The sequence below is a fragment of the Apteryx mantelli genome, chromosome 1 (genome assembly GCF_036417845.1).
Source record: "Apteryx mantelli isolate bAptMan1 chromosome 1, bAptMan1.hap1, whole genome shotgun sequence".
Classification (NCBI taxonomy): Eukaryota; Metazoa; Chordata; class Aves; order Apterygiformes; family Apterygidae; genus Apteryx; species Apteryx mantelli.
Genome location: NC_089978.1, coordinates 32,663,056 through 32,675,367, shown reverse-complemented (window position 1 = coordinate 32,675,367; position 12,312 = coordinate 32,663,056). Strand labels below are relative to the sequence as shown.

Below are 12,312 nucleotides of genomic sequence, written 5' to 3'. Positions count from 1 at the left end.
GGGGGCCGGGAGCTGCCGCCCGCCGCCCTGCGGGAGCTCCGGTGCAGCCGGCCTTGGCAGGGCGAGTCAGAGGCGTGGGGGTGGTGGTAGCCTCGGTTTTTCAGGAGTGCCTGTGTTCGATTTTTTTTTTCCAAAATCATAGCAGTCATGCATCGCTCTTAATTTTGCTACGCGTTTATGACATCTGTAATGAGCAAAGTAAGGTTTCTGTTATAGCCTTAAACATACACGCTAGTGATCTTAACCTGCTGTGGCTGCTGGCGGGAGGGGGTGGGTATTTCTTCTGCCGTTGCGATTTTTTTATGCATTTCCTGTTTAAGGGAATGTGCTCTAAGTCTTATGTGATCGTTAATAGGGATCTTGTTTGTTGTTTGTTTTTTTTTTAAACTTGGAACAAAATGCTCATTTGGAGACTTTTTATGAGCTTTTCCTTTCATAACAGTGAAATAGCAAATTTCTGTAAGATGGTAACTTAGAAGTATGGGGAAACATCAGCATCTTGGGTTAAATTTGCCCTTTTTTTGTAAGCAATAAGTCATTTTTCAAAAATGGAGTTTAACATGGTTGCATGTTTGGAGGTTTTCTCCTACAATAATTGTTTTTCCACTTTTATATGGAGAGAATGTGTACCTTAAAGGAATACAGAAGACTGTAGATCTCCTCTTACAAGAGTAATATCTTTAATATTCATAACAACAGCGATTTGGATGAAGTTGAATTCCATTTATGTGCAATATAGAAAACTAGATGTTTGGTTAACATGACTCCTGATGCTGTTATTTGCTGATACTTAAATCATTCTCGCATCCTGGTAAAACATACTGTTTTTTTCATGCACCAGTCTAACCAGTACCTAAAAGCATGGGAATTCCTCTTACAATGTATTTTACTTAAGTGAAGCCGAGAACTTCACCTTAGTTGTTTAAAAAACAAACAAACAAAAAAACCCCAAGAAATGTATTTCTGCTTTTATAAAGTATTTAATCTTTTCTAAATATGGAAAAATTTTTTTAACAGTTCTGCAGGTAATAATGTGCTTTCTGTGAAGAAGTCAGCAACATCACTGCAAAAACCCTGTATTCATTAAAGTGTATAGTCTGCCAACTTTTTTCCTTGCTTTCCTTTTTCTTGAATGTTTCTATATCATCTAACCCCACAGTTATTCAGAAATCTAATCAGAAGTGTGTTAGAGTTTACCCTTAATCGTGAATATTAAAAAAATAAATTTCCATTAATTTTGGAACTTCAGAGTGTTGCAGTTTGGATGCAGGTGTGGCAGACTGCTGACTTCATTCTAAAATTGCAAGAATTTTTCAGGTTCATGTTGCCTTTGTTTTTATTTTTCTGCCTGCTCTATTATGGTGTACTCACACTCATTTTGCGAGGAACTTTAGAACTGCGTTGTGGGTCAACCTTTGTACTGGATTGGAGATAACAACTGCTTTTTGTTTGTCAAGACAGAGGTATTTAAAGCACTTAAAGAGGTGATCTGTACAAAGAAGTATGATTTGTTAATCAGGACCTACTTGTTAATTTAGACAAATGCGTAAAGAGTATTGAACAAACAAATAAAAAGCCAAACATGGAAATACCTACCAGGTTGCAAAGAAACAAGCTGTCCACATTACAGTTCCTTCATCCTCCTAGGCCATTGCGTTTGCTGAAAAAAGTCTTAGTAACTGTGGACTTAATTCTCAGTTTACTTGGAACTTATGTAGCTGTTCATGTGTGTTGGAAAAGGTGAGTTTTAACAAAAATGTCTGTATCTTGTATTTTTTTATGAAGAAACTACAGGTAAACTATGCAAGATGCAGATTGTATAAAAACCCTCCCTCTTATTTAAGAATTAATTTTTGGCAGGTTGGTCTAATGGTAACTTTAAATTACTTGTTGACCTTTTCCAATTTATTGTAGGTTAATACTTTTCAGTACTTCTTCAGCTCTTTCACTTCTTTTCACTTCACTTTTTCACTTCTTTTTCAACACAAATGTTCCACTGAAACAATTTTGAGTTTCACCTGAGCAAAAACACCTCAAGGTTCAATATTCAAAGCAGAGCATACTGTAGTTCTTTTATTATTTGCTGTTCCACAGTTCAGTTAATCTTTCGACTAAGACCTTGTTCTTGAAAATTCTTCACCCCCACAATCATGAGTTAACACCTCAGAGAATAAAGCTGCAATTCTTTCCAGCCAATATATTTCTAAACTTTTGTAGCTTATTGTAAAGTAGTCCATACGGTGTAGGTAATCAAATCTGATTACATGCTGCTACTTTGAAGAATGCTTTTTGTTCCTTTATCCTGTTCTTGGCATTCAGGCATAGTTATCTTTTATTTTTCTGTCAAGTTCATTCTTATTAAAATGGGGTGTAGGTAATCTTATATAACTGTACTTTATATTTGCTTAGCACTTTCCATTTGATAAACTGTGTTAAGATCTGCAAATGTTAATGTGAGAACTGAAAACACCCTCTCAAACAGAAGTATTGTTGTAATTTCACTAAGAGTTGGATGATGCTTTTGGTAACTTCACTGAACTTAATGAGAAATTTGGATTTTCTGCATTTTTAAAGGTATAATTCACAAGTCTTGTGGATTTGTCATAGGTTAGATAAGAAATCTGCTGTAAAATTGAGAATGCAGTCTGGGGTATCTGTATCCCAATCTTGTGGTCTTGCCACAAAACTTGGTTGGATTGTGTTGCGTTTCAGTTGCTCTCTAATATGTTACTTTTTGTATTTTAGACACAAGAATGTAAGGCTGTCTGTACGCGGTCCCGCTTGAAGCCTGTGCCAACTTGCTCGCTCTGATAGAGGCCAGTATCAAATGCTGAAGGGGAGAATGTAAGAATAGGGCAGGCACACAGAAATAACTTTCTTGTTTCTAGCATAAAAGCTTCTGGAGCCGAAAGTAATATTTGGGTTTTCTACAGTTCTTAATGGATTACTTCTTCCAATAACTTGTTCAATTACTTTTGAACCTAACCTTTAGCTTCCCCACGCTCTTAACAGCAGTGAGTGGCACTGTTTAACTGTGCATTTCATGAGAAACTCCTTTTTCACTGTTTTAAACCTTTTATTTGATGATTTAATTTGCAGTCTTTGGTTCCTGTACTGTAAGAAATTGTAAATGATTTGTCTTCCTATTTTAAACAGATGGTGAATTTTATAGGTCCTCTACCATTTCTCTCCTTCCTGCCTGTTTACCTTTTAACCATCTGTAGGTGGAATTATCCCAATCTCTTTAGTCTTTCCTGGTAAAGCGGTATAAAGCCTTTGTAAACTTTTCTTCCACTTTTGTCCTTTTCTAGTTCTATTACGTCCTTTTGGGAAGAGGAAGACAGGCATTGCACATAGTCCTCGAGGTATTGGGGCACAGTGTGGATAGTATTTTCTTTTCATGCTCCATTATTTCAGTAAGGATTTTTAATGTTCTGTTTCCTTCTGTGAATGCCACTGAAGAACATTCGGCTGGTATTTTCTTAGAAATACATATAGTAACTCCATTGTCTGTTTTTAATCGCAGCTAATTTATCGTTTAACACTGTAAATACATACTTTCAGAGCAGGAGCATTGCTTTACACTTATCAGTGCTTTCTTATGCATTTTTACTGTCCAGTCATTCAGCACTGTGAGGTTCTTTTGCAGCTCTCTGAGTAGACAGCTTGTAGATGTGGCTGTTTGTTCCCCTTTTCCAGAGGTTTTGTTCATATCTTGAACAGCTTCTTCTTCACATCCCTGTGGGACTCCTTTGGTCACTGTCGCCAATTTGAAAGCTGATCGTTTACTTCTATCCTTTGTTTCCTATTCTCAAAGCAGTTATTTATTCATGAGCAGCCCTCCTCCCTTTTTAACCAAAGGCAGCATTGCTTCTTTGAATCTTTGAGACAGTCAAAAGCTTTTAGAAAATCCAAGTGTATAATACTGTCCTTTTGCTCAGAGTTCTTTGAAGGTATCAGATTTTCGAGGCATTGCTTTATCTACAGATGCCACATTAACACTTCCCCATTCTGCCATATTTATCTAAGTGTCTGCAAATTCCATTCTTTGTTACAGTTTCTTTCCAGCTTGCATGGTACCAGGATCATCATGGTATCACAACTTTTATCATTGGTAGCAGTTTATAATACACTGGCTTCCCCCTGGGATCTTGACAGTTACTGTCTTATTTGCTGTCTCATTCCTGTGGTACTGAGATGACTTTAGGTGATGGATCACTAGTGACAGAACAGCATTTTTATAAGAAATCTTTTTGAAAACTCTTAACTGAATACCATCTGGTCTTAGCAATTTGTTTCTGTGGGGCTTTTTTTTTCTTTTTTTTTTTTGGTGGTATTCTAAAGTCTCTTCTACTGTCTCTTCACTATGGGATGCTTCTTTTGACTTGTTGTCTTTAAAGAAGTTTTGGAAGTATTGGGTACCTCCATAAGCTCTTCTGTGGACTTACTGAGAAAAGGGAAAAATATCTGCTGATGACAGGGTTTTGTTGTTGTTGTTTGTTTTAAATGTCTCTTAGGTTTCACGGAATGCCCTTTGCTGTAATTTTATCTATACAGTTCATTGCCTTTGCTTATCCATGTTATCTTGTATATTTTTTACAGATGCTTTGCAGTTCAGCGTGTTCTTTTGAACTTTTTCAGATTATTAAATGGTACTGTACTGAATATTTCTGTAACCCATTTAGGTCCTGCTCAGGTTCCAATGATGTCCCCAAATGGTTCAGTGCCTACTATTTATGTGCCTCCTGGATATGCCCCACAGGTATGTCCATTCATTTGATTCTTAACATTTTGTTTGCATGAAAATTGTAGGAGTAGAACTGAAATAGCTAATCCAGTAAATTGATGTATCAAGCTTCTGAGTCACAGTGATCATGCAAGTAAATAATGGGAGATGTCCCATAGTATCTCTGTGATGGGAGACTCTTTTCATGGTTTGTACACCATTTAGTTACAGATCAACTACTTAAATTACAATAGCAGACAGTTCCTTACTGAGTTCAGGATCCTAATGTACTATATGCCGTCTGAGCATAGAGAAGATTCATGACACAAATAATGCTTTGTCCAGGATCTGTACTGAATTCCAGGTTCATGGATGTTTTTTCCTGGCACCAATGTAGTTTTAAGGACATACCCATAGTTCCATCTCTGGGAAGTTCCCTGCAGATTAGGAGTAAAACAGATCAGATAAAGTGTAGCAAGTAGCATGAAAGAATGTCAACCCTTCACTGGGGACAAATTGTCGTACAATATGTGCTTCTACTGCTTATCTGTAAAATGGGGCTCTGCTCTTGTCTCTACTGGAGAAGTCCTAATTGAGATGTCTGAAAATTAAAACTGATCCAAGCTAGATAACCGGGACATCCTTTAAAGCTGATTGAAAGGCTGATTTATCTCACCTATTTGGGACACCTGTCTTAAGGTGAGATGTATTGCCTTCTAGATAATGTCTTTTTTCTTTTCCCCAACTACAGAAAGAGCCTATGAATTAGTAGGTCAGACCTAGAAATTAAAGCAGATGAATGCCACTCTCAGATCTGCTCATGATGTTCTGCTGCTGTAACCAGTCTACTTTTGCAGACTCTGTGTGCCCATCCTATGGTATTCATTGAAAAGAAAATAATGCAACCAGAAACCTTCCAGTGTCCAGATGTTTCATAGTTTCTCTGAACTTCATGAAAAATTGTCCTCTAGGAAAAGGCTGTTAGGTTGGACAGACTAGTACATGGGGTCTCTGTGGTTTTACCTTTCATCTCTTGAAAGTTAGTTGATAAGTTGGTCATAAATCTTTCACAGTTGAGGTCCCAAACAGGTAGAAGAGAAATGAATTAAAAATAATGAAAGTAAATTTATCTTTAGATTCATAGTAAAAAGGCTTGATTCCTATTAAGATTCACTTTTAAAGAATGGAAAGAACTTTTGAAATAATTGGAATTAGTTTTACTGTAAGCTAATTTCTTGACTACTTAATTTCAGTTGTTGAATTACTGTTTAAAAGGTTTTGTAACTTGTAAAATTCTGAATAATTTTTATGAAATAAACTTATCCTTCCATTGAAGACAACTTGCAGCAGACAGACTGAAGGCCTGAGCTTTGCTGGGACAGGCTTGTTAGCCTTTCATTGGAGCTTGTTCGTTCAGGCAAGTGCTGGGCATCCACTGCTCTGCGACTTTTGAGCTGGAGGTGCCTCACATCCATCCAGCTCAGAGTACAGGTGGAATGATCTCATGTCTGCTGCTTTCATCTGAGTAGAAATATCATAGTCCAGTAAAACCTGTAGATTATAAGGCTTTTGAAGTATTTACTGCTGACAAAACATACCAGCTGTTGTGGTTTATGTTCTGTTACAAGCCAGAAGATTAGATGGCAGTCTTGCTAAAAGGGAAAACTACCACTATCGAGCTAAAAGTTACCCCAGACTCAATGTAGTCAGTCCCAGCAAACTAACTTACACGGTTCCTTCAGGCTTAGTATATTTTTAAAAGTCTGTAACTGCAGATGTATTTGGAGAGAGATTGGAAACCAGCTAAATGCCTCAAGCCATCAGTCTAGAAGAACAAATTCAGTATAACCATCTTTTACCTATTTTAGTTTAATTCTATCATGCCTCTACTTGCTTCAACTACTATTTGGCAGTGACCCAACATGCTGTCCTCTGGAAGTTAGGGATAACTACAGAATAAAGCATGTTTGTTTTTCTTGCATCACATAAATCATAGTTTTTAAAAAAGCAATTCACAAGTTTGGAAAGAAAAGGGAGAGTTGATTTATTTCTCCCTCCCTTTTCTTTTGGAATTGTAGTAATGAAATTCTGAAAGAAAGCACGTTACATCTTTATTCATCCTCTCCAAGCTGTCTGTAGTCATGTCTGTCATGAATCCTCCAGTGGCATTTGATTGGTTCACCCAGTGATACGGGCTTATGCCAGAACAAAATGTTTGGCTAGTAAAACTATGATAATAGCTAACTTGTTTCTTTTTTAACTTAAAATGACAGACTTGGCATGATTCTGTTTGTGCTTTGTGAGTTTTTTCCTGCAGTTGCCTGATAGGGGCCTACAGTTAAGTTAATGTTTAATTTAGGTACACAGATATATACCTAATTTGTTAAACTCTTTGATTTTACGCTACTGAACTTAAGGTCCCTGTTGCTATGAACTGGGTAGCTATCTCTGAGTTGCTTAGAGTATCAACAGACCCAAGAAAACATATTAAATGATTTCAGGTATTCTAAATTTGACCTGAAAAATAATGTAATTATAAACTGTGCTAGTAGCTTTTTTTTAAGAATGCTGCATCCTACATAATCTGAATCTGCCCTTAAGTTTTTGATCAGTTTCGTAATAAATGTCATGATAAAGCTCTGTATATATCCCTGCCATATACATCACCTCTAGATTGCGTGTTAAGCACAAAGCTGTAATCAGAAACCATACTGGACCCTTTTGGAGAAGAAGCACTGGCCCAGACTAGGCGTAATGGGCCTGAAAGCAACAAAAAGATCTTAATGGATTTAAATAAATAAAGGTTTACTGAATATCTGTTTCAGCATATTGACTTGATACAGTCTGTGGTTCAACTTAAAAACGCACGCACACACACACGCACGCACGCACTCCTACCCCTTTTTGATGTTCACCTTTAAAGTTCTTTAAGTGTGAAGTAACTGACTTGCATGATTTACCCTGATGTGCTGGGATACCATGGGGGCTGTTAAGTACACATAACCTGCACGCTGTACATGCCTCAGACTGAGCTCTGCAGGGAAGGCTAGGGACCTAGTGACAATTTGAAGTTTGAATTATTTTCTTATTTAGAGTTTCTCTGAATCTGAATATTGTTGCTGTGTATAGTGCTACATAATGTGTAATAACATATTTGATGAGGTCATTTTTGGTGCAAGCAAAGAGCCTTAAAAATAATTTAATTTAATTTCCATGTTTAGGGAAATACATTGGACAACAGAAGTTCTAGTTGTCTTCACTGCTGTTAATATATCCTGCCTTAGGAACCAAACAGCTACACTTTCAGTAGATACGAAGAATGTTCTTTAGTAAAATTATTCTTTCCTGATAAGGGACAATTTCTCTGTACTAAAGATAGCCAATCCTTTTCAAAGTCACACAACGTGTATTTATTTTAAAGCTGTGTTCACTTAGAACACGTACGTTAGTCTCCATATATTTTTTTATTTATCTAAGCAAGGTGATCAGCTGTATTGTACACATACTTTGTTTTCTGAATGTTACTGCTTGTGTATAAGAATCTTCCCTCTACCGTCACACCAGAAGCATACAGCTGTGTCTATGTAACCATTTTTCTCAATACAGTAGCCAAGTTTTGAAACAGTTCCCTGCAGCATCCTCCCTTACCTTGGCTTGATTTGACTTGCAGTATCTGAGGTGTGCAAAACAGATTCCTTTCAGAGAAAACAAAGGCAGAAGCTCCATTCCAGATGTGTACCAGAGCAGTGATTGATCCTCCAAAGAGCTTTCAATCATACACACGGTGGAAATGTTTACAGCAATGCACAAGACTAAATCTAGCCCAGTGTAATACCCTTAATCTCAAACAGTGGATGTGGAAGCGTCTTGGCACCAAGTGCTTTGATCTGCTCCTATTGCATCGGCTTACTTGGCAATGTAGCTGTAGCCTGTCTGTCCACACCTGCTTTCAAATACCAGTGAAAACTTAGGTCATAGGGTTGGCTTGTCCCCTGCTTAGGAAATATTCAGAATATTCTAAATTTTTCTTGTTTCTCCTCCTTTTCCAAATAAACTTTTCATCCAAAAACTCTTACAGGGCAGTCCCCCTGGCATTTTTCTGCAACAGGTTTTGAGGAAATAGAGAAAAACCATTTATAGGCATCTCAGATATTTTGTCCCCACAGTACATCCAAGTCAAGCCATGCCATGATCATCTCATTTAGATATTACTGGCAGTCATGTTTATTTGTAAATTTATCACTAGTGGTACCCTCTAGAGAGGGTCACTGGCCATCTTTTCTGTCTTCAAGGAGTGACCCGTTTGTTGTCCAGTTGATGGCTGATCCTCATCTAGAGTGAAGAGTGTTTTCTAGTTCGGTACCGGTACCTGTACCATAGGCCTTTGTGCCTGCTCACCTACAGACCCCCCTAGTGCTCCACGTACTGTGCACGGCACTCCTTGGCTCCATGCATCCTATGTGACCATGCTTATTCTCATCGTGGTATCACATATGCTGCTTGTGTTTGTCTGAACTTTTAACAGCATTGCTAAGGGCTGCGCTCAGATCCCTCAGCAAAAGGCCGTCCTGTCACAGCTCTCCTGCTCGCCAGAGAGATTTTTGCAGTAACAAACTGCTTTGCGCGCCCTGAGTCGGGCACAGGCTGCTGCAAAGGCTCTCATCTTCTCTGAACTCTGTTTAGCTTCTTTCAAAGTGCAAGACTTTTAAACAGCAAAAGTTTTTAAGGGTCTTTAAAAATTACCTTGAGCTGTGAAGGAGTATTGAGAAGGCTGACTACCATCCTGCTAGATTTGTACTTCAGTAGCTCGGCAGCTGATGGCTGCTGCATGCTGACAGGCACAGCGTGAAGCACCGTGGCTGCTGGGATAGTGTAGGAGGCCTGTGTCGGGCGGATAGCAGAGAGCAGGCACTGTCCTGCCTGTTCTCTCTGTTTGTGCAGACCTAGATCAGTCCTGGCACCAGATCGCTTCCAGGGGGCCATCTAGTTGTTGCATTGCAAAATGAATCCTAGGAGCAGTGCTGCATGCATGTGGTGTGAAGGAGTGGGAAAACAGGACCCTGGGGACAAGACAGACTAATGCCATAAATGTGTCTAGGTGTTTATAAGATGTTATGGCAACCAGGCTTTGTAGTAGAATATTTCTCCCCATCACATTCAGAAATTAATGGCGTTATTTCAGTTTCTTACAAGACATACTCTTACCAATGACCTAGATAGCACTTAAATTGTCCTCTCTCCACGTGCAGTTTTTTGTCTTATCTTCTCTTATTTTGCTTTTCTCCAATTTGGACGAGGTTTTGCTTCTTTATTCAGAAGGGTTTTGCTATTGCTAGTTGTAAGTATCTATAGAAACATAGCTTTCAAGCTGTTTCCTTCCATACACAGTTATTCTTCTGCTTGTTGCTAAGCATTTCTTTCTGATGCACATTCTTTCTCGTTGCGCAGGTTATTGAGGACAATGGCGTTAGAAGGGTTGTGGTGGTTCCCCAGGCTCCAGAATTTCACCCTGGTGGTCACGCAGTGATACACAGACCTCCGCATCCCCCCCTGCCAGGCTTCCTTCCTCTTCCAGCCATGATACCTCCTCCACCACGTCATATATACTCGCCAGTGACCGGAGCAGGTGATATGGCAACGCAGTACATTCCTCAGTATCACACCTCGCAAGTCTATGGAGATATGGGTAAGTAGCTTGTTATGCGTTGCAAGTTTTGTCAAAGCAAACATGCTGTTGTACTGGTTTCCAGAATCAGTGCAGCTGATGGACTTGCTTTATCAAGCAGAACTATAGCTTGAATGGGAGCTAGACAGACAAGTTTTTATGAAGATACCAGTCTCATTTTTACTGAAATTTATTATTCCAGAAAAAGTTCCTTTCACTAGGTTGACTTGTCTGTTCAGTGATGCATTAAATATATAGGATTTTTTATGTGTAGCAGTTATAGTCTTGCTCAGGAAAGGCAAAGGAAAGCAATTCAGGAAGTATTTGTAGTGATTCGGTGTAGTGATTCAGCATTTAAATCCATACCTGAGCACTGTTTTGAGATACAAGGTCTTGTAAGTGTCCTTTTTAAGGCATAAAACAGTGTGCTCAGTATTGTTTACAAAAAAGTGTGCTATTTTTCATAAAACCGTATGTGTCTAGTCTGATGTCCCTTACTGAATTCCAACTTGAATAATTAGGTGTTACCCACCTAAATTTTATATTGTAATTGAAGTTGCCTTTAGTAGTGCTACCAGTATCTGTCTTTAATACTATTTAATGATTTATTTAGTGTACGTGTTTACTGACTGGGGGGGGGGTGGAGCTATTAAATAAATATTTACATTTCCAGTACACTTGCTTTTCTTTAGATAAACTTCTGCTTTAAAGTATGTGCTGACCTTAAAAGACTTAGGGAGAACACTGTCAGATTGCTGTTTTCACAGAAAGAAGAGAGAAGCTATGGAGAGGGAGAGTAGCACTTTGTCACGTTGCTGTAGATGCACAGATGCTGAGTGTTGTATGGTAGAGCTACTAAAAGCATTTTTAGTTATCCACCATATAGTCACTGTGCTTAAATAGTCATGAGTTACAAAGCAGTCAAGTAGAAATACATGCATGTCTTGACCTTTCTGGTATTCTCAGAATTTCAGTGTTCTTATATTACCGTTTCTTGCTAGTTTGACAAGGATGCATCATTAGATATTTCTTGGGTGCTTATTTACACTTTTATTAATTTCTTGGTTTACTGTAGATGAGAGTTGTTTACTTTTAGTTTGCTAAATTAAGAGTTGGAGTTTGATAGTAAAATGCATAAGATACAAGGGATACTTCGTAATGAAATAATATGTTTTAGACTTCAGCTGCTAGATTATATCCCTTTAGCAGGAATTCGGTGATAATTTGCTAAACTACCAAGATCGTAAAAAAGAATAGATGAGGAATTCTTTGGTTTTCCTTTGTTTTAAATGCAGAAGTTCAGTTTACTTACATCAGTTAACTCTTTGGCTTAAGCATTTCAGCATACAAAATCAAAATGAACTTTTGAAAAGAAGCAAATAATTTAAACCATAGAAGACAAGTAAGAATAGATTTCTAGAGTTAGCAGTTAATGTTTGATTCTCTGAAATTGTATTTTAATACATATTCAAGATGACCTTGAAATTAGGAAATTAGAAGACTATTTTAGTTTGTTACATGCTTGACACAGATTTCACGTTTAATTTTGGACTGTTGACTTGGACTATGACTTTCAGATGTCAGAGTCTACAATTAAGCTCCTATGTGAGGAATCTGAATTTAAGGAACAAAATATTCAAAAGTGCTTAGAATGCAGTAGTTCTCTAACAGGAGCACCTAAGTCTTCAGTGTTAATGAAAATTAAATTTATAAATATACACAGCTTATCTAGTAGTCCTCTGTCACACTTTCTGAGTATTAAATTGATCTGAAAAAAAAAGGAACTGAAAAGCTCTCCAGTTTTGGGATTGTATCCTTCTTGCTAAAAAGTTATTTGATTTGTTCTTCTGTAATTCCTAGCACACAAGAAATAACAAACAGTGGATTTCATTCTTCAACCAATGGGTATAACTTACCCCAA

The 12,312-nt window shown here is 37.8% G+C and overlaps 1 protein-coding gene across 11 annotated transcripts in view; it reads left to right on the top strand.

Annotated features, from left to right (window-relative positions):
* The window catches only part of FNDC3A (fibronectin type III domain containing 3A), a 129,249-nt gene that overhangs the window by 67,441 nt on the left and 49,496 nt on the right, over nt 1-12,312 (top strand). For all 11 annotated transcript variants that reach the window (XM_067292000.1, XM_067292008.1, XM_067291989.1 and 8 more), the window contains 2 exons: nt 4,686-4,762; nt 10,175-10,412. In XM_067292000.1, coding sequence (XP_067148101.1) covers nt 4,686-4,762; nt 10,175-10,412 — 315 coding nt within the window. The remainder of the gene's footprint in view (nt 1-4,685; nt 4,763-10,174; nt 10,413-12,312) is intronic.